The sequence below is a fragment of the Perca flavescens genome, chromosome 8 (assembly GCF_004354835.1).
Source record: "Perca flavescens isolate YP-PL-M2 chromosome 8, PFLA_1.0, whole genome shotgun sequence".
In the NCBI taxonomy this organism is placed as follows: domain Eukaryota; kingdom Metazoa; phylum Chordata; class Actinopteri; order Perciformes; family Percidae; genus Perca; species Perca flavescens.
The window spans coordinates 2,746,120-2,772,776 of NC_041338.1; the positions used below are offsets into that span (position 1 = coordinate 2,746,120).

Consider the following 26,657-nt stretch of genomic DNA (forward strand, 5'->3'; position numbering starts at 1 on the left):
TAAGGGCTATTTGACCAAGAAGGAGAGTGATGGAGTGCTGCACCAGATGACCTGGCCTCCACAGTCACCAGACCTGAACCCAATCGAGATGGTTTGGGGTGAGCTGGACCGCAGAGTGAAGGCAAAAGGGCCAACAAGTGCTAAGCATCTCTGGGAACTCCTTCAAGACTGTTGGAAAACCATTTCAGGTGACTACCTCTTGAAGCTCATCAAGAGAATGCCCAGAGTGTGCAAAGCAGTAATCAGAGCAAAGGGTGGCTACTTTGAAGAAACTAGAATATAAGACATGTTTTCAATTATTTCACACTTTTTTGTTAAGTACATAATTCCATATGTGTTCATTCATAGTTTTGATGCCTTCATTGAGAATCTACAATGTAAATAGTCATGAAAATAAAGAAAATGCATTGAATGAGAAGGTGTGTCCAAACTTTTGGCCTGTACTGTAGCTTCAGAACTTATGTCAAGATTCCAACATACCAACATAAATCTAGAACTTTATAGATTTAGGATTAGGCATTATGCTCCATTTGACCAACAGTTGAGTGATGCTCAGCACCAAGTCTCTGTAATTCCTGTAGCTATGTTGCACCACTTTTAGACAACTGTTGACTTCCAATTCGGAAAGTCGGAAAAACTCACATTACTCCGAGCAAAGCAGACCTCAGAATCCAACATGGCTGCTCTGTGCATCAACACCAGTGAAAGCTGGAGTGATATCCAGTTTACCATTACTTCTGTCCGTCTTGTTTGTGAATTTGGCTGCAGAACATTCCTGGGAGTGGAGGAGAGGATGACTCGCCCCCTGTGGTGGGTGATCTCAAATTGGATCAGACTGTTTTTTATGCTCCATTGATTTCTCTGAAATTGAAAATGACCTTACTGAGTCAGCTGCATCCTTTCATATTCAACTCCACGCTTAGTGTCATTCAGCTAATGGCATGCTAACAAGCCTTTTGTTTGAGGAGGGAAATTAATGTCTGACATCTGTGAAATCTCTTATTTTTATCACAACTGAGTGCCCCAAGTGTAAGTCAAAGGCCTTTTGAAAAATATGAATATTTCTTTTTACACCACATCATTTCTTATCATAGCAATTTACAGACGCTTCATAAGTGATAATTGTGATGCATTACTTTTGAGTTTACACATTGTTTTTGAAGAAAATCCTGCTCAGTGTTTGCATGATATAAGACCCAAAGGTCCGTTTCCATCTTCAGTCTGACTTTGCCTCCACTCTAACCGATTTCCATGGGGGGAAAGAGGGTTTGATTATCCTTAACCAATCACTAGTCGACAGTGATGCGTTGTCATGCCAACATACAGGTTCTGCTGGGCTTTTAAATTGAAACTTTGCTAAATTTCAACCAGCCTTGTGTCACTGGAGTGTGTGCAGATGAAAGTTTGACAGCTTGCCCGGAGCTCCCCGTTCACCCAGCAGTGCGGGTCTGCCGGGGGGGGGACACACAACGCAGACTTTTCCACCTGCACGTACCGCCCACGTTGTGATGATACAGAGCTGATTGAGGAACGGCAAAGTTTTCCGTTAGCGGAGCGAAGTAAAAGCTAACAACAATGTCGGGTGAGATTGAGAGAGTTAAAAATTGTCTACATGACAAATATCCCAATAACTGCTGGCTGGATTTCCATCTACTTTACTGTGATTGTCATGGTCCCCTGAGGACGGATCCATTTCTTGGTTCCAAAATGTCTACTTGTACATAAAACATGTCAGTATTTAATGGGCAGTTTTTCATTAAATTTGACAAGCACAGGACATTTACCCAGGAGGCTGGTGTTCCTGTTCCATTTCAACCAAAACTCAATGGCGAGTTTTTATACCTTTAGGTAACAAGCGGAACTACGTCATGTTCTACGACATGTGCGTAGTTACATCACAAACCTAACCCAGTAGTTTTTGTGCCTAAATCTAACCAACCTGCAACCGTTTGACAACGTTAACCACGTGTTTAAAACTGTGGTATAAGGATGGCAAATGCTTCAGCAGGCCGTATTTCCTGCCACTGCTAGGAACGCTAATTGAGGGAACGCTCCTGTGGGTGTTTAGGAGGGTAGGAACTAGAATTTTTCTGTCGGAGTCTGGCCCGGCCCGGCCCGGCCCAGCTTTCAGTCTGGAGTTTATATCGGACACCGCACACACTGTGTACAAAACCTAAACTTATTCCACCAACTCTGCTCCGGTTGCACAACACACGTCTGCTTCCTCTTTCTCTATCCCTCTTCTGCCCTCTTACCACACACACACACACACACACACACACACACACACACACACACACACACACACACACACACACTGAGCTCTCTTAAAGGAGCTGCAGCACTATTTTACAACAAATGCCTTATTGCGCTGATGTGACCAAGCCCGACCCGAACCCGACCATAATTTCTAAATATCTGTACCATCGAAACCCGTCGGGACCCATCGGGTCTCGGGTCGGGTGTCCATGCCTTAGTAGGAACAAGCGAGCAATGTGGCCGTAAATTTTGGAGGACTTGTTTGGAGATCACCAGTTTGCTTTCAGATTGACATTTTAATGAATCAGTGACTCAAATGTGTAGTTAACACAAGTCACCTGGCCTGCTGGTTACATATATCACCTCTGCTCTCACTTCATTGACACTCTCTACTCAACAGTATCCGATAAATGGAAAAGTGGCGTAAAAACATATTTAGCATTAGCACCACAGATGACGTTTTCCCCCGTTCTTTCTGTCTTCACCCTCTCCTCCCCCATCTGCCTATCTACTTAATGAAAGTGAGAGGTTATCTGTGCTTTAAGAATGAGAGAGAGGTTATCTCCACTACAAAGTGGTACAACTCATTTACATCTCACTCCCGTGGCCAGGTAGATGAGGGACTTAATTAAGTTGGTGGCAAAGATTGCATTTGCTGCATGTCGTCAGATAAAGTCGGATCAACCTGGGGGGTAACAACATCATTTTATGGCCTTGATGAATGTACTAATGAAGGAACTTTAATGAGGTGGTGCTTACAGGGAGCCACATAGAGGCAAGTGTATTGCTGGATGAATCACAGAGCAACACATGAGCAGAGGTGGGTAGAGTAGCTGTGCAAAAGGCTCAAGTGCTGTGAGCATAGACAGAGCCTGTACAGAGTGTTCGCTCAGGCCACGCCCCCTTTTTTCCAACATGTTGAGACATGCCCTGGCTTGCAGAGGGCTGTCAGTTGAGTTTCAGTTTATCAGTTAAGTTTCAGTTGGTGTTCGTGTGCGTCAGTGACCACAAGTAAGTTACAGTTATATTATATTATATAGATAAGTTAATATTCACAATTTATTATTGAGATTACAGTAAGCGACAGCCTTTATCTCCATTGTATAGCTTTATGGCATTCTTATTGTAGTTTCCGTTTTCAGGACATGTTGAGCACTGTATATTTAAGTAAATAGGGAGTTATTAGCCTCAATTGTATTTATGTTAGTTAACATTGATGTTTATTTCTGTTTCCTTTAGAACCACACTTACACTGTAAAGTGTCTAAAGATATAGTGCCTGTGCATCTGTATTTGAAAATATATATTAAAACCTTCAAGGAATATCCCTGCCTTCCGTGTCCTGACTAGACACCCCATATCGGTGACTAATTTTCGTAACCAGTAAGAGTCCCCATTACAATTTATGGTCCTTCGAGCCGGATAGAGTCAATGATATGGCAACCAGTAAAGAAGGAATCAGCCTCCCTGTTTCCCCTGTGCGCCCCAAACGGCAAGTCCAACGCCCAAGATATTTGGAGGATTATTTAGTCGGCCAACATAGCTTAGCACAGATGCACAGGCACAAAGAGGAGAGAGAGCTACTCAGTCCTGCTAGAAGCACATCCTCAATTCCATTAACGCAGAATGCAAATGAAGCCATCGTTCATCAGGCTTTGGAGACAGCGAGTGAAACGGCTAAGAAACAAACAGAGCTTTTGGAGCTTGTCCTGCAGCACCATTCCCCCCGGTCCTCAGCTCAGGGGTCAAGGAGGTCATCACGGCATCAGACCCCAGTACGACTCTACCCAGACAGAGTAGGTGAACCACAGCCTTCCCCAGTCCGTGCTACTCACCCCCACCGAACTGAGGATCACCCAAGCGTAGCTGCAGAACTAACCCACCAGCTAGAACAACTGACAATTCCTCCGCCTCTCAGCCGAGTCACTCAACCCCCTCAGCACACGCTCGATCCACGCTATGGCATTCAGGCTATCAGACAGGAGACTGAACATGATACAGCCGCTCATCTTCAGCCCAGCAATCCCAATGGGTCACCCCAGGGTCCACAGCAGCCAGTAGGCTTGCTAAGATATGCCTCATCACATAGCTCACTCTCGTCCTACCCCATGTCAGCTAATTGTCAGCCCAATGCAGCCGCACCCGGCAGCCAACATGAGAAAGGTAGGGAGCCTTGGTTAGGAAACCCACATCTGGTGCCACCTGAGCCTCATCTGTATCTCCCACATGTGGCTCCTCCCAGATTGCTACATGTAAATCCAGCTCCAGATCGGATGATGCCTCTACCCGTGCACCAGACAGCACCCCAGCCTTTATCCGTGCCTCCGCCAGTGCACCAGACAGCACCCCAGCCTTTATCCGTGCCTCCACCAGTGCACCAGACAGCACCCCAGCCTTTATCCGTGCCTCCACCAGTGCACCAGACAGCGCCCAAGCCTCTATCCGTGCCTCCACCCGTGCACCAGTCAGTACATCAGCCTGCTTATGTACCCCAACCCCTCTACCAAGGGAACCCAGCCATGCTGACCCATTATCCCTCCACCGTGTATCAGCATGCACCCCCCAATATAGAAGGCCCAACATTTCCTGACTTTACTAAGGATGATAGGGCTCAATATGTGGAGCTACGCCTTTCACTTAGCACACTCCTTCATCCTTCTCAGTCCGAGCATTACAAGTATGCCATCCTACTGAAGCATGTCAAGGTTCCACATGCACATCGCCTTGTGCTAGCTCATGCAGAGTCTAGTATACCCTACTCTGAAGCTCTGAAAACACTGGATGAACGCTATGGACGTCCATATCAGTTTGTGCTGAAGGAGATAGAGGACATGGAACGCCTACCCCCGATCCAAGATGATAAGGCTCTCGACGAGTTCTCCATCAGAGTGCAGTCGCTTGTCGGGATGCTGAAATCTCTCCGAGGTGAAGGCTATGAGGAACACCACTGCGGCTCAAATGTGAAGCGCCTTCTAAGCAGGCTCCCCAAGCACCAGCAAGAGAGATTTCGTCATCAACAGTATAGGAAAGACCCTGATAAACTGAAGCTATCGCTCCTTGACTTTTCAGAGTGGCTAAAAGCAGAAGTCAGATGTCTGGACATTGAGCCCTCACTTCAAGCACACAGTGAGAAGGACAAGAAAGAATTCAAGCAGCAGAAATCCAAGTTAAGATCACTACTATTATGCATGGGACAGGCAGTGCCAGTAACCATCCATCCAACACGCCCTCCCAAGTAGCTCATTCTATCCAAAGCCAAGGGAAGGGTAAGATATACTGCCCTTACTGCGAGGCAGAGCACTACCTCAGTCAATGCGAGAGCTTCGCTAAGCTTACCAAAGCAGAGATGGTGGACTGGATTAAAGTCAAGAGAAGGTGCTGGAGATGTGGTCGTTCTCACCTAGCCTCTGCCTCAAGAAGCCGTGTCGCCTTTGTAAGTCAAAACACCTTTCCGTCCTTCATGAAGACAACCAAAGGAGTGAGAACGAGCCCACCATCAGGTCGACAGAAGAGACTCACTATTTGGATCAGCCAAATGGATATAGCCAGGTGCTGTTAAAGATTGTCAGAGTCATTTTGCAATACCAGGATAAAGTGCTTGACACGTATGCAGTGCTGGATGATGGCTCTGAGAGAATCATCCTACTTTCATCTGCAGCACGCCACCTGGGAGTAGAGGGTCAAGCAGAAGACCTCACACTCCGTACTATCCGCCAAGACATCAAGACACTGTCAGGCTCAAGTGTGTCCTTTACTATTGCTCCAGCTTCCCAACCAGCAAAGAGGTTCTCCATTCAAGGCGCATTCACAGGGGAACACCTAGGCCTCTCCCAGTACAGCTACCCAGTTACCCAGCTCCAGAGAAGGTATCGGCATCTACGCGGTCTGGCAATCCCACCCATCGATGGAGCTCAGCCAACCCTCCTGATTGGGTCTGATAATGCTGATTTGATCGTTCCGATTGAACCAGTGCACCTGGGTCCCCCTGGTGGTCCCGCAGCAATCAAGACTAATCTCGGCTGGACACTCCAGGGTCCAGCAAAGTACCTGCAGCAACAGCTTCCCACCACACAGTGCTTGTTCACCACAGTTTCCTCCCCTTCTGCTGAGCTGTTCAGTCAAGTTGAACGGTTGTGGCAGTTGGATACACTGCCTTTCAAAAGTGAGAGGTTGGTGACCAGATCCAGACAGGACAAGTACTCAGTGGACCTATTGGAGGCCAAGACCATCCGTGTAGAAGTAAACGGAGTACGTCGGTATGCTACACCCCTTCTACGAGTCCCAAACATGCCCAAGCTGCAAGTTTCAAAGGAAGTTGTTATGAAAAACCTGCGAAACACAGAGAAGAGGTTAGTACAAGACCCACTGCGTGCATCTACCTACCAGGAGGAGATCAAGAAACTAGAGATTGCTGGGTACGTCACCAAGATTGATTCCTGTGAGGCGGACTCTTCAGAGGAGTCGTGGTTTCTGCCCCACCACATGGTCAGGCACAACGGCAAGGAACGGATTGTTGTCAACTGCAGCTTCCAGCTTGGCAGACAAAGTCTGAATAACTACCTCCCTTCAGGCCCAGCCTTAGGACCCTCACTCCTCGGAGTCCTCCTGCGCTTCAGAGAGCATCGAGTCGCAGTAAGTGGAGACATTAAAGGGATGTTTCACCAGGTCCGCCTGCTGGACAGAGACAAGCCCTTGCTGAGGTTCCTTTGGAGGAACCTAAAGACGGACGAACAACCATCAGTGTACCAGTGGGAGGTTCTGCCTTTCGGGACGACCTGCAGTCCCTGCTGCGCGATCTTTGCTCTACAGAAACACGTCAATGAGTCAAGTCAACCAGGTGAAAATGTCCGCCACAGTGTAGAACAGTGTTTCTACGTCAATAACTGCCTGCAGAGTCTACCTACCGAAGAAGAAGCCAGTAACCTTGTGACGAAGCTTAGATCCCTTCTAGCTGCAGGTGGCTTTGATATCCGCCAGTGGGCCAGTAATCAGCCAGAGGTGATTCACAACTTGCCTAAGGAGGCCAAGTCTGACAGTAGCGAAAGATGGGTTTCTCAGATGCATGGTGAAGCTCAGGAGATGACGCTAGGCCTCAGTTGGCACTTCATGGAGGACACACTCCACTACAGGCATCGCCCGGTAGCCCCAAGCCAGACGACCATGCAAAATATCTATAAGATACTAGCAAGCCAGTATGACCCTCTAGGTTATATCCTGCCCTTCACCACAAGGGCCAAAGTTCTGGTCCAGAGACTGTGGGCCAAAGACCGTGACTGGGACGACCCAAACTTACCAGTTGACCTCCTACAAGCCTGGACTACATGGGAAGAAGAACTCCCTCAGCTCCCGACAGTCAGTTTCTCCCGGAGCTACTTCCCACCGGACGTTGATGTAAGTGCCATCACCCTCGAGCTTCACGTCTTCTGTGATGCATCAGAGTCCGCCTATGGGTCAGTTGCTTATCTGCGTGGTAAGGATCCAACTGGCCAAGTCCATGTAGCCTTCGTGCTGGCACGCTCAAGAGTGGCACCGAAGAAACAACAGCCTATGCCACGCCTTGAGCTCTGTGCCGCCCTCACTGGAGCTCAGCTTGCCCGGATGATTCAGAGAGAGCTCACCCTTCAGTTGAGGGACACAGTGCTGTGGTCTGACTCCACCACGGTACTTACCTGGATACAGTCAGAGTCCTGCAGATACAAGGTGTTTGTAGGGACTCGTGTATCTAAGATCCAGGAGCTGACGGATCACCGGTCATGGAGGTATGTGGACACACAGAATAACCCCGCAGATGCTATCACCAGAGGGATGACACTGTCCAACCTAGCCGAGCCAAACCAATTTAGTCAAGGTCCTGCCTTCCTTCAGCTACCACGTGAGAGTTGGCCAGCCACAACTTCTTTCGTGGAAGTCCCAGATGAGATGGAAATGAAGAGGTCTGCATTCTGTGGCATTATGTCAGCCATTACTGCTCCAGAGATCCCAGCCGCTGAAGACTACTCTACCTTCGAAAGATCTCCTTGAGGCAACAAGTAGGTCACTGCACGGGGCGGCCTCCCAGTCAAGCGCCCTCAGTGCAGATGACTATGCAGAGGCAGAACTCAGAATCCTTCAGAGAGCGCAATATGATAGCTTTCCAGACGAATTCAAGTGCTTACAAACAGGGAAAGCACTTCCATCAAGCAGTCGGCTCTTGTCACTTGCTCCAGAGTACGACGCCTCTAGGGGCCTCATCCAAGTAGGTGGTAGGTTGCGCCGTTCAACTAGTCTGGAAGAAGATGTTGTGCACCCAATTGTGCTAGAACCTAAGCACCATATTACCAAACTTATCATACGACAGTATGACAACAAGTTACTCCATTCTGGATCGGAGAGGGTCTTTGCAGAGCTCCGACGCAAGTTTTGGATCCTCCAGGGCCGCGAAGCTGTGCGTCGCCATCAGAGATCCTGCCCGGAGTGCCAGAAATGGAGAGCAAAGCCTGCTATTCCTAAGATGGCAGAACTGCCCCCTTGTCATCTCCGCCTCCTGAAGCCTCCATTTTATTCAACAGGAGTAGATTGCTTTGGCCCGTTCCAGGTCAAGAGAGGTCGGGGTACGGACAAGAGATGGGGAATAGTTTTCAAGTGTATGACCACCAGGTGCATCCACCTAGATGTGCTGTCTAACATGGATACCGACTCGTTCCTTATGTCACTCAGAAGGTTCGTGGCTAGACGGGGAACTCCCTTCGAGCTTCTCTCTGACTGTGGGACCAACTTCCGCGGAGGGGAGCATGAGCTCAAAGCGAGTTTTGAGGCCATGTGCGAAGAGCTGCAGACCAAGATGGCCAAACACCAGATCCGTTTCCAGTTCAACCCACCAAATGCACCTCACTTTGGTGGAGCTTGGGAGCGGGAGATAAGATCCATTATGGCTGAACTCTACTTACTCTGGGAGCACAGACAGTTACAGAAGAAGTCTTGCATACAGTTCTGATTGAGGTAGAGGGAATCCTCAACTCCAAGCCACTGGGCTATGTGTCGACAGATGTAGCTGATGTGGATCCCGTAACTCCCAACTACCTCCTTATGGGGCGGCCAGACTCTTCGCTTCCTCAAGTGGTGTACCCTGAATCTGAGATTCTCAGTCGGAGAAGGTGGCGGCACAGTCAGGTGTTAGCTGACCAGTTCTGGACCCATTTCATACGGAACTACTTACCTTTCCTGCAGTCAAGACAGAAATAGGTGAAGGACACGGAGAACCTCACTGTTGGTACGGTGGTGATGGTAATCGACCAATGGTTACCACGTGCACTGTGGCCCGTGGGACGAGTCACGAAGACCATTAGGAGTGTCGATGGGAAAGTGAGGACTGCTGAGGTGCAGGTGGACAAGAGGACCTACACCAGACCAGTAGCCAAGCTCATTGAGTTGCCTGCCATCCCAGAGGATGCCTCGACGACAGCTCCTGGGGATAGTTTAGCCTTTCTGGGAGATCACAGAGCAACACATGAGCAGAGGTGGGTAGAGTAGATGTGCAAAAGGCTCAAGTGCTGTGAACATGGACAGAGCCTGTACAGAGTGTTCGCTCAGGCCACGCCCCCTTTTTTCCAACATGTTGAGACATGCCCTGGCTTGCAGAGGGCTGTCAGTTGAGTTTCAGTTTATCAGTTAAGTTTCAGTTGGTGTTCGTGTGCGTCAGTGACCACAAGTAAGTTACAGTTATATTATATTATATAGATAAGTTAATATTCACAATTTATTATTGAGTTTACAGTAAGCGACAGCCTTTATCTCCATTGTATAGCTTTATGGCATTCTTATTGTAGTTTCCGTTTTCAGGACATGTTGAGCACTGTATATTTAAGTAAATAGGGAGTTATTAGCCTCAATTGTATTTATGTTAGTTAACATTGATGTTTATTTCTGTTTCCTTTAGAACCACATTTACACTGTAAAGTGTCTAAAGATATAGTGCCTGTGCATCTGTATTTGAAAATATATATTAAAACCTTCAAGGAATATCCCTGCCTTCCGTGTCCTGACTAGACACCCCATATCGGTGACTAATTTTCGTAACCAGTAAGAGTCCCCATTACAGTAGCCAAAAATTGTACTCAAGTAAAAGTACTGTTACTTCAGAATAATATGACTCAAGTAAAAGTAAAAAGTAGTCATCCAAATAATTACTTGAGTAAAAAAAGTAAAAAAGTTCTTGATGAAAAAACTACTCAAGTACTGAGTAACTGTTGAGTAACGTCTGATTTGGTTTTTTTAACAAGCATTCAATCAGACAGACAAAAATACAAAATAATTATCTTTAGGCAAATTATAGTTCATCCAATCAATAAAATAAATTCAAATAAATTAATTAATGAATTACAAAATAGCTTTAAGTAGTATTTAAGTATTTAAAAAATAAAATAATAAAAAACAAATAAGCACAAGCAACATTTTCCTCTCTCTCTCTCTCTCTCTCTCTCTCTCTCTCTCTCTCTCTCTCTCTCTCCCTATATATATATATATATATATATATATAGGAAATGCTTAAACATAACAAACAACAGCTGAAATGGCGTACTCCTTCACAGTATCCTTGGAGGAATGTAGCACAATATGGATGTATTAGCAGAAATGTACAATATGGATGTAAAAGCAGTTATAACTAGCCTATGTGACAATAAAATTTGTTTTGGTTAAAATCCCCAAATAATCGTGATAATTAATCATGATTTCAATATTGATCAAAATAATTGTGATTATCATTTTGGCCATAATCGTGCAGCCCTACCAAAGAGGTAAAAAGAAAAGTAACGAGCTCCTTGTGGCCTAATGTAGCGGAGTAAGAGTACAGTTTGCTTCACAAATCTACTCAAGTAAAAGTAAAAACTATAGTGATTTAAAACTACTCCTAGAAGTATAATTTCTTCAAAAACGTACTCAAGTAAATGTAACGGAGTAAATGTAACTCGTTACTACCCACCTCTGCACATGAGTTATATTAATATGTTGGTGGGTATGTGAGTAGTCCTGTTTAATTACCGAGCAACTCTTCCCCACCAATATGCAATGGCTCATTTTCTGCATCATTTCTAATCCCTCAATTACACTGCCAGTTTACATGAGAAATGTTAATGAAGACTATTAAAACACTTCATTCATTTTTTCACATCATTGCTTAATTATGATTACCTGTTAATCCCCTGTGGCAGGTTCATAGTTCAATTAATTTTTGACAATGAACTTGTAATGATCAGTGTAATATTATCATAACTAACTAGTCCTGCTATTAACGTATGACATTACTTTTCATATGAGCAATAGTCAAAACAAAATTAATTTTATCTGGAGCTTCAAGCCGAGTCTGACTGACAAACACTGAAAGGTACAACACGTGAACATCAGACAGAAACATGACGTTCAGCTCATTCACATTCATTTAGTTTTTCAACATGCTTGTGTTGAAGACACACTGCCAAAGATCAATGCTATGTTTAGTACACAGGTCTCGCTCAACTTAGAGAAATTCTTAGTAGTCATTTTTGATATTCCCTGTGTACAATACTGTGTACAAGTGTAAAGTCTGAACTCATGATGGTGCTCATCAAAAGTCATCCTCAGACTGGCCCAGACTGAATAATGTCGTGTTTCCATGCTGATGTGTTTATCCCTCAGTTTTACATAGTTGAAACACAACAGAAAAAAATCATTTCTTAGCAGAGATTTTTTTAAGGCAACATTATACAGTATTTACAAGGTGCTTCACACAGAAATTCCCCATCTCCTGTGCAAGACATACGTTCTGAAAAACTAATGCTGTAGTTCAGTCCTTGGGCTTTTATTCTGCAGACAAACCAGTTTGTTCTATTTATCAAACCTGTGGCTGCGGCTATAATAATGCATCTATTGATCTCAAAATTGGGTATACGCAGAAGACTCTGTGTGTGTGTGTGTGTGTGTGTGTGTGTGTGTGTGTGTGTGTGTGTGTGCGTGCATGCATGCATGTGCAGTCAGCTCGGGGTTCAGATCAACAAATGTTCATTACTCTTGCCCTTTCCCCTTAGCAAACACACCAACACACACAGTAGATAGCTAGCATTCATCACAGCACGCCTGCAGGGTGGTAAAGAACTCCATCTCTGCTCTGTGTGTGTGTGTGTGTGTGTGTGTGTGTGTGTGTGTGTGTGTGTGTAGCCCTGGACCTGATACTTGAGGTAATAAAAGATTGCCAGACAAGTCAACAAGCTAGTGAAGAGTTAAAGACATTTAGTTTTTAATTATTTTATCAACTGACTGGAGGTTAAAGGGAACATCTAAAGCTTCATAATTGTGTTTACACTCCATTTGAATGATGTAACTATCAATAGGCTTTTACTTATTGATGTATTCAGTTGTATTTTTCACTGATAATCTTTAACTGTAGTTTGTTGTCCAAATTTGTCTATGCATGTGTACACAGTGCCTGTTCCTGTGTGCGTGTGTGTGTGTGTGTGTGTGTGTGTGTGACTATGTTTCTGTGTGTGGATGGCAATACACTTATCCTTCACCTACAGCTGTCTGCAGTAAAGCATCCACACATTGTTATTTGTCAATCTCTCCCCTGTCAGCGGCACAATCAACTCAAGTGTCACTACTAGTTTCAGTGAAGGAAAAAAAAAAGCCGCCCTCTCGTTCCTACTCTCTGTCCTTCACACCTCCATGAATCTCCAGATACATCTGTGTCACAAATCTCCCATCAGCCACAAACAGTGACATCATGGCGCTCCACACATGATGGATGTGACAACACAGGGCAGAGATATCTGAAGAGGAATGCTTCGGAGTCTATGTTAATCAATTCAGTCAAACACAAGTGTGATAAGTTAGATGTGTTTCTGAATGTAGGTGAATGTGACACAATAATGTTGCGTCTTTGCTCTAAAAAAAAATTGTCTCAAAGTCAGCATGAGGAGAATAAAACCCCGTTAAGGGGAGATCTGGTATTTTCAGATTTGTTCAGACACTTTGGAAACACAGACTCTGGTCAGAACAACAGTCAACTTTAATTTAAAAGAAAGAGTCTCAAACACTAAAAGTAAATAGAGACGTTTCACCCTGGAAACCTCCTGAGCTATTGTAGTAAACTATAGAGCAGAGTCAGAGGTGCAACACAGCTGCGATAGCGTCCTGTTACCACCAGATGAGTGACAACTTTATTGGGCTTACGAACCTTCCTTCAGCGAGAAAGGATCCTACTGGAGAGACAGTGAGATCTCGCTGCTTTTACTCTGTCACAAAGCAGAAAATATGATGATGATGGCGTTTCTGAATGGCACTGTGGAGAGTATTAGAAAAGGGTCAAATGCAGAAAATAGCAGTTTATATGTAAATGTCACGTGTGGTAATAATATTTTATATATTTCGACAAAATTAAGACACAGCTAATCTCACAATGATATTTACCAATAGGCCATTCGCAAAGTACTTAATTGTACTCACTTTGACAAGACACTTCTGTGGTTTGAAAAGATGATCCACCCTTGAATGTTCACAGTGCCTGTAATAGTGCGGCATCTTGCAGACTGTGCACTGCCGCACCTGCAGAGATGATGTTGAAGCCCTTCAGTGGGCAATGACTTCTCAGCATGCGTTGTTGGTTCACATCCAACTCTTCCGAATACAGTGGAAACCACACGACAAAGAGCTTCTATGAACTGAAAGTAGCAAGTAATTAGAGCACTACATTAGTGCTAACATTACAGAAGCTGCTGGCACCATGCAGTTAGGGTTAGCAGTCAGCTTGCTAACAAGCTAATATTAGTGAGGTGGCTAATAACAGTTTCAAGTTTTATTATTTTGTCGTGCTCTTTTGTGAACTAATGTGCTCCAACTTAAAAACCACCTGTACAAATGTACATGTACATACAGGTAGCATCATTTCAAGAGGGTTGTTTTCAGCGGTTTTGTAACTATTTCCTGCTGTCAGAAGGTTTTAGTTTAGTATAGTTTTGTTTATTTGTTTCACAGAACATAAAAAAAAATTACATTAAAGAAATACAAAAATACATGTGAGGGTGTGGTAGAAACCTGTAAAGGACATAAACTAATGTAGACGTACAAAATCAAAAATATATTTAAGTGTTAGTGTGCAAAAAAAATAAACATTTAGTAAAAATAAATACATGTAGAGAAACAGAAGTAATTGCCATGTTTAGAGTAAAAACAACAGTTTTCTAAAAGTTATCTTTTTTCTATCGAAAAAACAAAGTTCAGACAGCAGGGAATTTTTTTTGTCTATTTTTTATAATTTTTTTATTTTTATAAGTCTATAAGGTGCTGAAATTATCTGAAATGCCAGCTGACTGATGAGAAAGTTGTATTTCAGAATGGTTACTGGGTTGACTCCCTCCACTAGAATGAATAAAAAACACTTTTCTCAGAAAAATACCCCCCTTGGATGTTACATAATCACCAATCTGTGTGCTCGTATTGATTCCAGGATTGTGTGTGTGTGTGTGTGTGTGTGTGTGTGTGTGTGTGTGTGTGTGTGTGTGTGTGTGTGTGCGTGTGTATGGCTGCCAACATTTCAAAGTAGTTTGGAATGAGATTCGGTGTAGAAGAAGTCGGTGGATTTTATGAGTCGGCCTTCTGTGACATCGCCCACCACAGGGGGCGAGTCATCCCTCCTCCACCCCCGGGAATGTTCTGCAGCCAAATTCACAATTTTAAAGTGTTTAAAGATGGAAAACTAGTTCACTTATCTCAGTCAATGATCTATAAGTATGGCTGATCATCAGACCTGCCAACCTCCAGACATCAGAGCCTAAAGGATGCTGATTTATCACCGAGTTCACTTAAAAAGTTGAAGTTGATTGATAATCCGCCCGTACATACATCGGGATGTTTGATTTTTTTTAGTTTTGGTCTCAGTTTTGCAGTTTTGACAAGAGCTATCAGTTCTACATTTGTTCTCCCTTCGTGAGGATAAGCACGTGTGGCGGGAGAGCGTGTAATAAGTGTGAACTGTGACAGTTGGTAGGTGAATATGTCAGTGATGAGATTTTGCACATTGTTATTACAGTCACTGCTCTTCCTGTCTTTCTGTCCAGTCATTTAGAGGAGGTGGTGTTTGACTGCGGCTGTGAGATCCGCTGGCTGCAGCTATGGCAACAGAGAGGAGAGGCGGGGCTAAGCAGCCAACAGTTGCACTGTGCTGACGGCAACAGGACTATTCTGCTGCACAACATGAACATCAGCAACTGTGGTGAGTTCAGAGTGTGAACAAACCCCGGTCCTAATGACTGGGAATTCTTACTGCCCATAACGATAAAGCTGATTTGATTATAGAACTGGGGTTCTTCATATCTTTTTTTTTTTTCAATATATCCTTAAACGTAGTCTGTCCGTTTCTCAGTACTTCCTGACTTCCTCCCCTGAATGTTGCTGTCAGCTCCAAGCCCATTGGTTCCTGGCTTTAAATCTTCACAAATGGCTCACAAATGTCTACATGGGTATGATACATTTTCCCTTACGTTCTCTCTCTCAGACCTGCCCGATATCAGCGTCAGCCACAGCAACCTCACCGTTATTGAGGGGGATCGAGTGACGGCCATCTGTAACGGCTCTGGATCCCCGTTACCTGAGGTGGACTGGCCCGTCAACGGCCTGCACTCCATCAATGCACAGGAGGTGGGGAGGACACAAACACGCACGCACACACACTCTCACGCACACACACGTAAGGGGTACATTTCATGTCTTATTGTGCAATGTGCAATCCTTTTGTGAATTTGCCTGTGGGTGTGTTTACATGGAACTACTATCCTGGTAATGATCAGGTTCGTGGAGTTATGTGTTGAGCATGTCAACAGGTTTTAGAAACCTGGATAAGCTCCCTGGAGTACTCCCATAGAAACCAGGATGCTGAGGTAAACGCCTGGTTCAAGTTGGTACAGAACTTAATGATTGACATGGTGAGATATCAAGACACAGCTGCACACAGGTGCTCAGACACCTGGATGCTGTTAGAATAGATGATCTGAAAATCAGGTTCCATGTAAACATCATTTCCCCAGTCACGTCAAACCCGGGATAAGGCTCAAAGCTGGTGTACTAATGCACTCATTGATACATATGTAATATTCAGGTTTAGCTACTGTCAAGGTGTTGTAGGCTATCATGCTGACATTTATGACCTCAGCACTTCGTACCTTACTCCATGCTTTGGTCACATATCCACCGAGCAAACCTTAGGGAGCAAATCTAATTGTTACAGTATTATTTAACCAGTACTGAGTTACATTTTCCATATCCTTTAGATGGTAATTAGAAGCAACTGATGGCACGCCAGCCATAGTTGTAATTCAGAGGCTCAGATAGTAGTAGGGGTAACCAAACATTACCACTCAGTCAGAATAACACCAGGGTTACATGTTCTTCTCGTTCCACCAACTGTGTGACTGCAGCATCATTAGTCTACATGCTACATTAGTCATATGGCTAACTAGCTAGCTAAAGTCTACACTTCCTTTTGCTTACAACACCTAGTGAAGCTGCCTGCTGCCATGCTACACTCGTTCTCTGTCCTTGCAGGCCAGAGTCTACGACAACAACACCATTCATTCCATCAACATCACACTGGTCAACGTGAGCAGAGATGACAACAACTTCCTGCTAACCTGCACTGCCACCAACATAGTGGGCATGACCAACGCTTCGGTCCAGCTAACTGTTCACTGTGAGTGCACACAGACAGACAGACAGACACACACACACACACACACACACACACACACACACACACACACGCACACTCACACATGCACATGTTTACTACCTCATCTACTTAGTAGCTCAGAGTATAACAAACTTGTTTCATTCATCATGGAGTAACTCCTCTGGATTAAAGGGATACTCCAGCAATTTACTGTTGAACTTCCATAGAGTTGGGGGACAGATTAAAAAAATAATGGTCAGAACCAAAGCAGCAAAGGCCAATATATCGTGACTTGTAGTCCCTCGAATGAGTAAAGCTCCAAAAACACTGAATCCTACACTTCCCATAATGCAGCTTGATGCCATCGTCATGTGTAAAACTGGAGGAATGACATTCACCTTTCAGAGACAGAGAAATGAAATGACACACACACACACACCTACACACACACACACACACACACACACACACACACACACACACACAGAGCACTCTTCTATTTTCCATTTAATGGTCACTTTAGGAAAGTACTTATTAATGTTATCATAGCGCTCAACAGGCCCATCCATCATCATTACAGCCCACACACTGAACTACACTGTTTGTGTGTGTGTGTGTGTGTGTGTGTGTGTGTGTTTATATTCATGTGACCTACGAAAGGGACTGTTTGCATGAGCATGCCTCATAAATTATCCTGTCACGTGGCGATTCAAAAGGCCACAGCAGCATCACACCACATCCACACATATAGGACAGCATAAAGGAAAATGTTAAGCGCACAGTTACGTCTCATTTAAGCAAATGATAACATGCTAATGTATTCAACCTTCTAAATGGCATTCATATTAAATGAACAATTATTAGATTCTAGGTCACTGTATTTATTTTAACTGACCAGATTCATATCAATGTAATTGTTCTCCAATGTGACAGTTATGCAGCATCTGTTCATCAGGCCAGATGTTCCTGGGTGTAGCTTGATTTTAATAGCTTGACCATTACATGTGGCTGTACAAAAGCCCTTTCTGCCAACTCACATACACCTTTCTTAATTTCTGTCGAAATCAATTGGTGTTAGTGTATATTTATTGTATATTTTTCTTATTGTCAAAAAATCTTGAGAGACCCAAACCAAAAAATGTGTTATTTCGTGTCTCAATACTGTTTGTGGCTTTCAGCTCCAAGCCCACTGAAGATGTGTCATTTAAAGAAAAGACATGTAGTCATTTCCTAAAACTGTTGCTCACTGTAGTTTTTACACAGTATTGCCAGCCTTCTGCTTTAATATAGTAGTAATACTCTCCATATGATCCTGAATGTACAGAGCAGAGTATGATGACAGGTTGACAGTTACTTCATACACAGTCCCAACAACACAGAGCTTTAATGTCAATCTTTGGATCACTTTGAAGTAACTCATTTCTTCATAGCTTTCTGAATATATTGACACGTGCTGTTGTGCTGATCATAGATTAAGCTGAATACACTGTCAGCCCTCTTGGTTACTCCAGTAGCAGCATTCACATCCATGTCAGCCAAACGTCTATGCACCATCTTTTCCATTTGATTCCCTAAGAAAGAGTACAATCACAATTCAATCTGATGAGCTTTCTCTATAATGTGACAAATTGCTGATTAATTCAATTAGACTATAGCACATCCAGCTGCAGTGGAATTATCAATCCATCACAAATGCTGCTGTGATTATTTCACAAAACACGTGCAGAGTCTTTGTGACAGTCATTTGTGTGTCCACATATCTGATCATTAGCTAACATGTGTCCTTCTGACCCACTGACTCCAACAGAGAATATCATAATGTTTGCACGTTTAGTTGCATTTTGCAAAAATCTCTATTGAACTTATTTCTGTGCTGGTTTAAAGGTGCATAACAGATGAAAATGTTTTGGATCCCTGTCTCACTCCACTGCAAGCCTGTGCATGACAATGTAACACACAACCTATTTTCAGTGCGAGCTCCACCCGCGCATCATACATACACTACACCCAGAGGCTTGAATTTAAAAACACGGTGCCGCTGAGGAAACTAGAGTTGCTCTGTACTGGAACCTGAGCAATATGAGCCAGAGTTGTGCCCACTTCCTTCAGCTGCATTTGATTATTGAACTTTCGCCTCATGAAGCACCAGCAAAAATTTGAAGCTTGAAATAGTTTTGATGGCAGGGTGGATGACTCAGACCACAACATTTTCATTATAGTACATCCATGCATCTCTTTGTGCATCTGGACCATGGATGTATAATCAGACCTGGATGCAGCGTTGGAGACAGAGCCCCGTTCATTCCTCTGAGAGTTTCTCAGTGGAGCATGAAGCCATCATGGAGCCAAAAATGACCCAGATGATCCTCATTGTGCGGCCCAGAGAGCAGGCGCATGTATATACATATATATATATATATATATATATATATATATATATATATATATATATATATATATATATATATATATATATATATATATAAAGAGATGCAGTCAATATGGATGAGAAGTAGGCCATAAAGCAGGAATGCATTTATGCCAGAAAAGCACAATGTTAACATCTTTGTTTGTAAAATGAACCGTTTCCTTTAGTTTGAGGGCTGTAAGGCTCCAGAAGCCGTATTTATAGTTGTATTTATAGTCAGTCATAAAAGTACATTTTGCTCTGCCTGGAATAATATGTGACCAGATGTTTCAGCAAATAAAATCTCATATTAACACCTGAAGTAGATTTGTCCCTAACTTGCAAAGTACGTGAGACTTTGCATCCAAAGTCATGGACTGGGTCTGAGAAACGTCTTCAACAGTCTGTGTGTTTACATGGGCAGTCGTATCCCAGCTGTGATTGGCTGTTTGAAGTTTCTTGATTATGTGTTCTGTGGTTATGAGTAAGGGTATAAGTATTGTTATGTGGGGAATAAAGTCTTGTCTTCCATCAGTAATAAAATGGACAAGCCACAGAGTGCTAGAGAGGTCAGTGGATACACAAAGGATGGAGAGTCAAAGACACACTGGAGCAAATGATCTGAATCTGTGTACGAGTGAATAGTCTGGCTTTTTCCATTCCCAAATATGATCCCAATGAGGATGATACTGTGTTGTTAGATAGTACACTGCCTCCAGGTTGTTTTAAGCTTAACTGTAGCACTCGTTTGTGTTTCCTCTTGTAGCTGTGAACCACTATGGAGAACCTCTGATTCAAATAATTGGCTCCTTACTGCTAATTTAAGAACGAAATTCAAATCTTTATTCTCTCTTGCAGAATAGCTGGATTGCTCTTCATTTATTTATTCATGTTTTATTTGTGACAGTGATGCACAAAAAGCCTATAGTGAATGAGCCAAGGACTTTCATTTAAAATCCCAACTTGTTATCTGAGTGTGTGTGTGTTGCTGACAGCGGTTGGTTAGAGGGGTTACAGTCATTTGAGCCAAAGAAAGGTCAGCTGTCTCCTGTCCCTGCAGCCAACGCACAGCTGGGGGTGGGCAGTGGATGTGGTGTCCCTGCTGGTGAAGGAACTGTCGTCTTGGTGTTTCCTCGCAGAGCTGCTTTTTCTCTCGTTACTTGATCATTTTGAAAATATCACTCATTAGTGGAGTCTTTGTCCTTTTCTTGTCTTTGCTGTTCTTGGAATCTGAGCACACAGTGACCTCACAGTGTCAGATGGTTTGTTACACAGAACCGTCATTGGGAACGTGTTTGAAAAGGGCAAAACTTAAAGGGGTGATAGAATGATTATATAGGGTATTTCACACTGTTCCTTAAGGTCTCCTAATGGGGTATGTAACATTGGTTAGACTGAAAATGGCCTGGTTGATATTTTATTGGCCCTTATGCATCCCTGTGTTTTGGCCCTATTTGTAAGAAGAGCTTTTCTTCCAAATATGGTATGCTCAGTGACTGAGCTTGTAGAAATCTTTCAACTGTAAAATTACGAATGTTATTGATGCTATTGCTCCCACTAAGGTCAAAGCTGTCTCTGGTAAGAAAAGATCTCCATGGAGAAATTTTATAGTTGTGAGAACAGAAAAAAGAGAGTGTCGAAAAGCTGAACGCAGTTGGCGAAAATCTAATCTCCAGATCCATTATAACACTTATAAAGACAGACTTCGCATTTATAATCTGGAACTAAGAAATGCAAGGCGGCCCTTTTTCTCTGACATTATCGCCAGAAACAATAATAAATCACGTGCTTTGTTTGCTACTGTTGATAGATTAACCAACCCTCCAGTACCAGTAGCATCTGAACTGTTGTCTACCAAGGCTTGCAATGACTTTGCCTCCTTCTTCACAGACAAAATTCAGAAAATTAGACAAACAGTCAGTGCTTCCATATCAAGTACAGGATATGTGTTGTCACAGTGTTCACACAAAACAAAAAAAATTGTTTGGCTTCTGATATTCTACAGATTGTAAACACGTCTCTGCTCTCAGGTATCTTCCCACAGGCCCTGAAAACTGCAGTCATCAAGCCACTCCTAAAAAAGAACAATCTAGACACAACACTAATGAGCAACTATAGGCCAATATCAAACCTTCCATTTTTAAGTAAAATCATAGAAAAAGTGGTTTTCCAACAACTCAACCTTTACTTATCACTAAACAACAGTTGTGATGCCTTCCAGTCAGGTTTTCGACCACACCACAGCACCGAGACGGCTCTTGTTAAAGTCTTTAATGACATCCATTTAAACACAGATAGTGGCAAAATTTCAGTCTTAGTATTACTTGATCTCAGTGCTGCATTTGATACGGTAGACCATGACATATTGCTTGACCGATTGGAAAACTGGGTTGGTCTTTCTGGCTCAGTACTAAAGTGGTTTGAATCCTATTTAAAGAATAGGGACTACTTTGTGTCTATAGGTAATTATACATCTGAGCATACAAATATGACGTGCGGAGTTCCCCAAGGCTCAGTTCTGGGGCCTCTTCTGTTCAACATCTACATGCTTCCACTGGCTCAGATTATGGAAAACAACAAAATAAGTTACCATAGTTATGCGGATGACACACAAATTTACATAACCTTATCGCCAGGGAACTATAGCCCAATACAACAATTAAATAAGTGCATTCAACAGATTAATGATTGGATGTGCCAGAACTTTCTTAAATTAAATGAAGAAAAAACGGAGGTGGTTGTTTTTGGAGCAAAAGAGGAACGATTGAAAGTCAGCGCTCAGCTTCAAACGACAATGTTAAAAACAACAGACAAAGCCAGAAATCTTGGTGTAGTCATGGACTCAGACCTGAATTTTAAAAGCCACATTAACATAATTAAAAAATCAGCCTATTATCACCTTCAAAATATTTCAAGGGTTAAAGGACTTATGTCTCAGCAGGATCTGGAAAAACTTGTCCATGCTTTTATCTTCAGTAGACTTGACTACTGCAACGGTGTCTTTACAGGTCTCCCTAAAAAATCAATCAGACAGCTGCAGCTGATTCAAAACGCTGCTGCTCGAGTCCTCACTAAAACCAAGAAAGTGGATCAAATCCCTCCAGTACTGAAGTCTCTACACTGGCTTCCAGTGCCTCAAAGAATTGATTTCAAAATACTTTTACTGGTTTATAAATCACTAAACGGTTTAGGGCCAAAATACATTACTGATCTGCTACTACATTATGACCCACCCACACCTCTCAGGTCGTCTGGGACAGGTCTACTTGTTGTCCCCAGAGTCAGAACTAAACAGGGGGAAGCAGCGTTCAGTTTTTATGCTCCACATATCTGGAACAAACTCCCAGAAACCTGTAGGTCCGCTGCAACTCTCAGTTCTTTTAAATCCAGGCTGAAGACATATCTTTTTAGTGTTGCCTTTCTTTAAATAACCTATTTTTAACTGCTCTTTCTTTAAAATTCTTATACTGCACTGTACATTTTATTCTTGTCTTTTAATGATCTTAAATTGTTGTTAATTGTTTTAATGCTTTGAAATTGTTTTTAATTGTTTTCTAACTGTTTTTAATGTTTCATGTTTCATGTAAAGCACTTTGAATTGCCTTGTTGCTGAAATGTGCTATACAAATAAAGCTGCCTTGCCTTGCCTTGCTCATGAATATTTAGATGAGCTGCGTGCTGATTGGTTGAGTGAATTGCCATACACACACATTAGAGACGCGCGCTGATTGGTTGAGAGAATCCACAATACACACACATTAGAGACACGACAGAATCTCATATTCCAGACACTGCAATGTTTCGTTACCAAATTCACTTCTGAGACTTTTCTATGCGAAAAACCAACTATATAAAGCTCAAACATGGGCCGTTTTACAAAAATTGACATGTTAGACTTTAGGAGCTCAATGCAGTCTGACGAGAAAGCGGCAGCCTGCTGGGCTCCATACCCAAGGCAAAGTCACCCTTTGTGGATACTGCACTACCGGGGCTCCGCGGCTGGCTGCCTGCATAACTATAATATATTTAAGGTTTGAATTTCGTCACGCCACTTATATAACATCTACCCCAATGTCCTATAAAGCTAACCGCTGTGTCCAATTTGATTTTAAGGCATTTTTATGAATGCCAGCCATGTTCTTAGGACGAGCAGCTGGTTAGCTATATGTCCCATTCAATGCAATGGTAAACGATTGCAGCTAGCTAGCTACACTTTCGGCATAACTATAGTATATTTACAGTTTGAATTTCGTCACGGCATGTATATTACAGGTTCCCTCTTACAAAGCTTAGCTAACACTTGTCCAATTTCAGATTTCAATTGAATGCATTTTTGTGAATGTCAGAGGTCTCGTTAGGAGGAGGCTAGCTAGCTCTCATTGATGGACTCCAGCTCACCGCGGCTCTATCAATGAGACTCGCGGACAAGAGGCGTTTATTTCCCAAATTGTTTGTTTAAATAACTCAACACACATATCCATTATAAGATTAACTGGAACCTGGTAGGTAAGAGATTGCGGGTGTAACAAGCTCGCTGACCGCGCTCTAAGTTGGCCGGTAGCAGGAAGAGGGGAGGGAGAACAGCGAGCTGCAAGCCCTGGAGCTCTGTCAGGGCAGCGGCATGTGGTAGTCCAGTCACCCAGACAAGGGTGAGTTTGCGCGGGTATTGAGCACCGGGCCGCCGGCCGAGCTCACAGCAGGCCGGGGTCTGTGACGGAGGACAGGCAGGGTTGCGATGTAGCAACCCAGGCAGCACCGGCCGCTGAACTCCGACACACAGTCGGACAAAATTTGCAATTAGCCATCCATTTTCGTAAAACGGCCCATATTTGAGCTTTACATAGTTGATTTCTCGCATAAAAAAGTTTCAGAAGTGAATTTTGTTATGGAATAGCAGAGATCTGCGTGACCTAGATTCAGAAGACTACCTGATCTCAGGTCAGTTGTTGAGCCTATGTAAATGTTGGGGCGTGACCATTCTCTTAATACACCCATGGGCGTGACAAAGGTACAGGTTTTGAGATGCTTACGTAAGCAACTAGCTTTGTTGAGATTTGCCCGTTTTCAGCGGCAGTTTTAAAATATGAGATTTTCATAGTAAAGGGGTGTCAATGGGATTTTGAGCTTCTATGTATGTCCTATTTACCCACCGAACTGTCGGGAGGCCAGTCGGGAGAAGAGCCAAAACACCTTCAGTCTCCAGTTCCGATAGAAGTGATGTCTTGCAGCGGCCATTGTTGTTTCCTCTCCTTGCCTTAACTAAAAACCACGGCCGCAGCTTGTAGCTCCTCTTGACCACATTTCTGTGAGATTCTCTCTGATATGGTCAGAGTCCAGCTGTGGTTCGTTATGACTGCATGTAATGGATAATAGTTATCTTAGTGCTTCCTGGAGAATGTAATTATGTGTTTGCTTAATGGAAAGGCCTTGATGCATGCAGTTCAAATCAAATTGTGACAAATTACAGACATAATTGCAATGACTTGATTTCATGTTTAAAACATGACAAAAACGGTACAGAGCAGGCGTTTCATTCAAATGTGTGATGACAAGCTGCAAACAGAGTTGAGTGGTAGAGCAATTTTTGTGTTATGTGGCACAACCAAATGTACCAAACATGGATACAAACATAAAGCACAACCACAGTGATAAAAACTGTAATTAAAGCAGCATGTTTTTACACTAACCATCCGTTGGAATATTGAATTATAAAGCAAATAAAGTTGTTAGAAACACACTGCACGTGGCTTCACATCTGTGACTATGGGTTGGAAACAATACATAGACTGCACCAATCATTCCACATGTCAGCGCACACACACCTATCAACAGGCTAACCTTGGAACCTAATATCCAGATGTCCGTGAAGTTCACGGTGGATGTTGATGGTCCGCAAAAGTTGGCTACTAAAGAATTTGGTGACCCCTGACCTTTCCTCTAGCAAAACACAATTGCCCAAGAATCATGAAATATACAAACAGTATCATATTCATGTCCCACAGTTGATGCAACTTTTCCATTTTTCATATTTCATACGACCTTTCCTCAAGCACCAGCCTCACCACAATTTAAAGGCTAATGCATATAAAGCTTCTACAAGGATGAAAACATACCAGCTCTTTATGGTGCAAATCTAAGAGAAGGCGTGTTTGTGTTTGTGCACCTTCAAGATGTTTGAACTGATGTTTGAGAGGACACATGGTTGGTGTGAGTGCAAGCTACAGGTTATGTCTGTTGGAACCGTTATGTTGGCGACTAAATGTGGATTGTAAAAACAGCAATAAAGCTCTATGGAGCTGGGGGGGAACTGCAGGGTTGGTGATCATTCTCACTATGTGACACCTTTCACATCACATATTCTTATTTGATCCTTCATCATGAATAATAATTGATAATCGGCACTTTAAGAAGAGTAAAATATTCAGTATGTTGTTTTTTTATTCTAAGACTTCAGCACCGTGGGCTGTGATGACCTGCAGCCTCTAGGTGCTGCTAGCATGGCTATAGTCTCAGTCATGTTCCTGGACGGTTATTAACACCCAAGGGTGCTTTCATCCACAGCTCCTTTCACTCTCTGACGAGGAGTAAGAAACTCAACCAAGCTGTGTGTGTGTGTGTGTGTGTGTGTGTGTGTGTGTGTGTGTGTGTTTGTGTGTGTGTGTGTGTGTGTGTGTGTGTGTGTGTGTGTGTTTCTGTGTGTTGCTGGTTTGAATTTCTGAAATAAAGACGATGACATTGTTACAGTAAACAGCATTTAAGAAGCATTTTATCCGTCAACACAGAGACACACGAGAACAGGAACACACACACAGGGACACACACACACACACACACACACACACACACACACACACACACACACACACACACACACACACACTCTACATCGATTGGAAGAGATTGTGATGATGCCAGAATATTAAATTGATAATCCCGGCCTCTGTATTCCTTCTCCCATTCATTCATGGACTGATGTGTAATGTGTTGCAGTCCCAGTGTAACACAATACAACACGTTTATGTCGTCCTCTGTTTCAATTCCAAAGTGAAGTGCTCATCTGTCCTCTGTTCTCTTTGCCGTCTTCAGTTCCCCCCTCAATCGTGAAGCTAAAGGAGCCAGAACGCCGCCATGACACATGCATAGAGTTCACTGTTCGCGGCTCGCCCCACCCGGCCTTACGGTGGTTCTACAAAGATGAGGTGCGGTAGATTCATCTGATCCATCTGCTGTACCACGTATATTTTCTAAATGATGCTTTGTTACTTCGTGGCTGCTCTCTCTGAGCGTTCATTTGTTTACCTGAGCAAAATGAAATACACTG

At 43.3% G+C, this 26,657-nt stretch overlaps 1 protein-coding gene across 1 annotated transcript in view; it reads left to right on the top strand.

Moving 5' to 3' along the window:
- ntrk3a (neurotrophic tyrosine kinase, receptor, type 3a) overlaps positions 1–26,657 on the top strand; it is a 166,371-nt gene that overhangs the window by 67,864 nt on the left and 71,850 nt on the right. The window contains exons 5-8 of the mRNA XM_028584345.1: positions 15,323–15,477; positions 15,760–15,902; positions 16,806–16,950; positions 26,423–26,535. Of these exons, the coding sequence (XP_028440146.1) occupies positions 15,323–15,477; positions 15,760–15,902; positions 16,806–16,950; positions 26,423–26,535 (556 nt within the window). The remainder of the gene's footprint in view (positions 1–15,322; positions 15,478–15,759; positions 15,903–16,805; positions 16,951–26,422; positions 26,536–26,657) is intronic.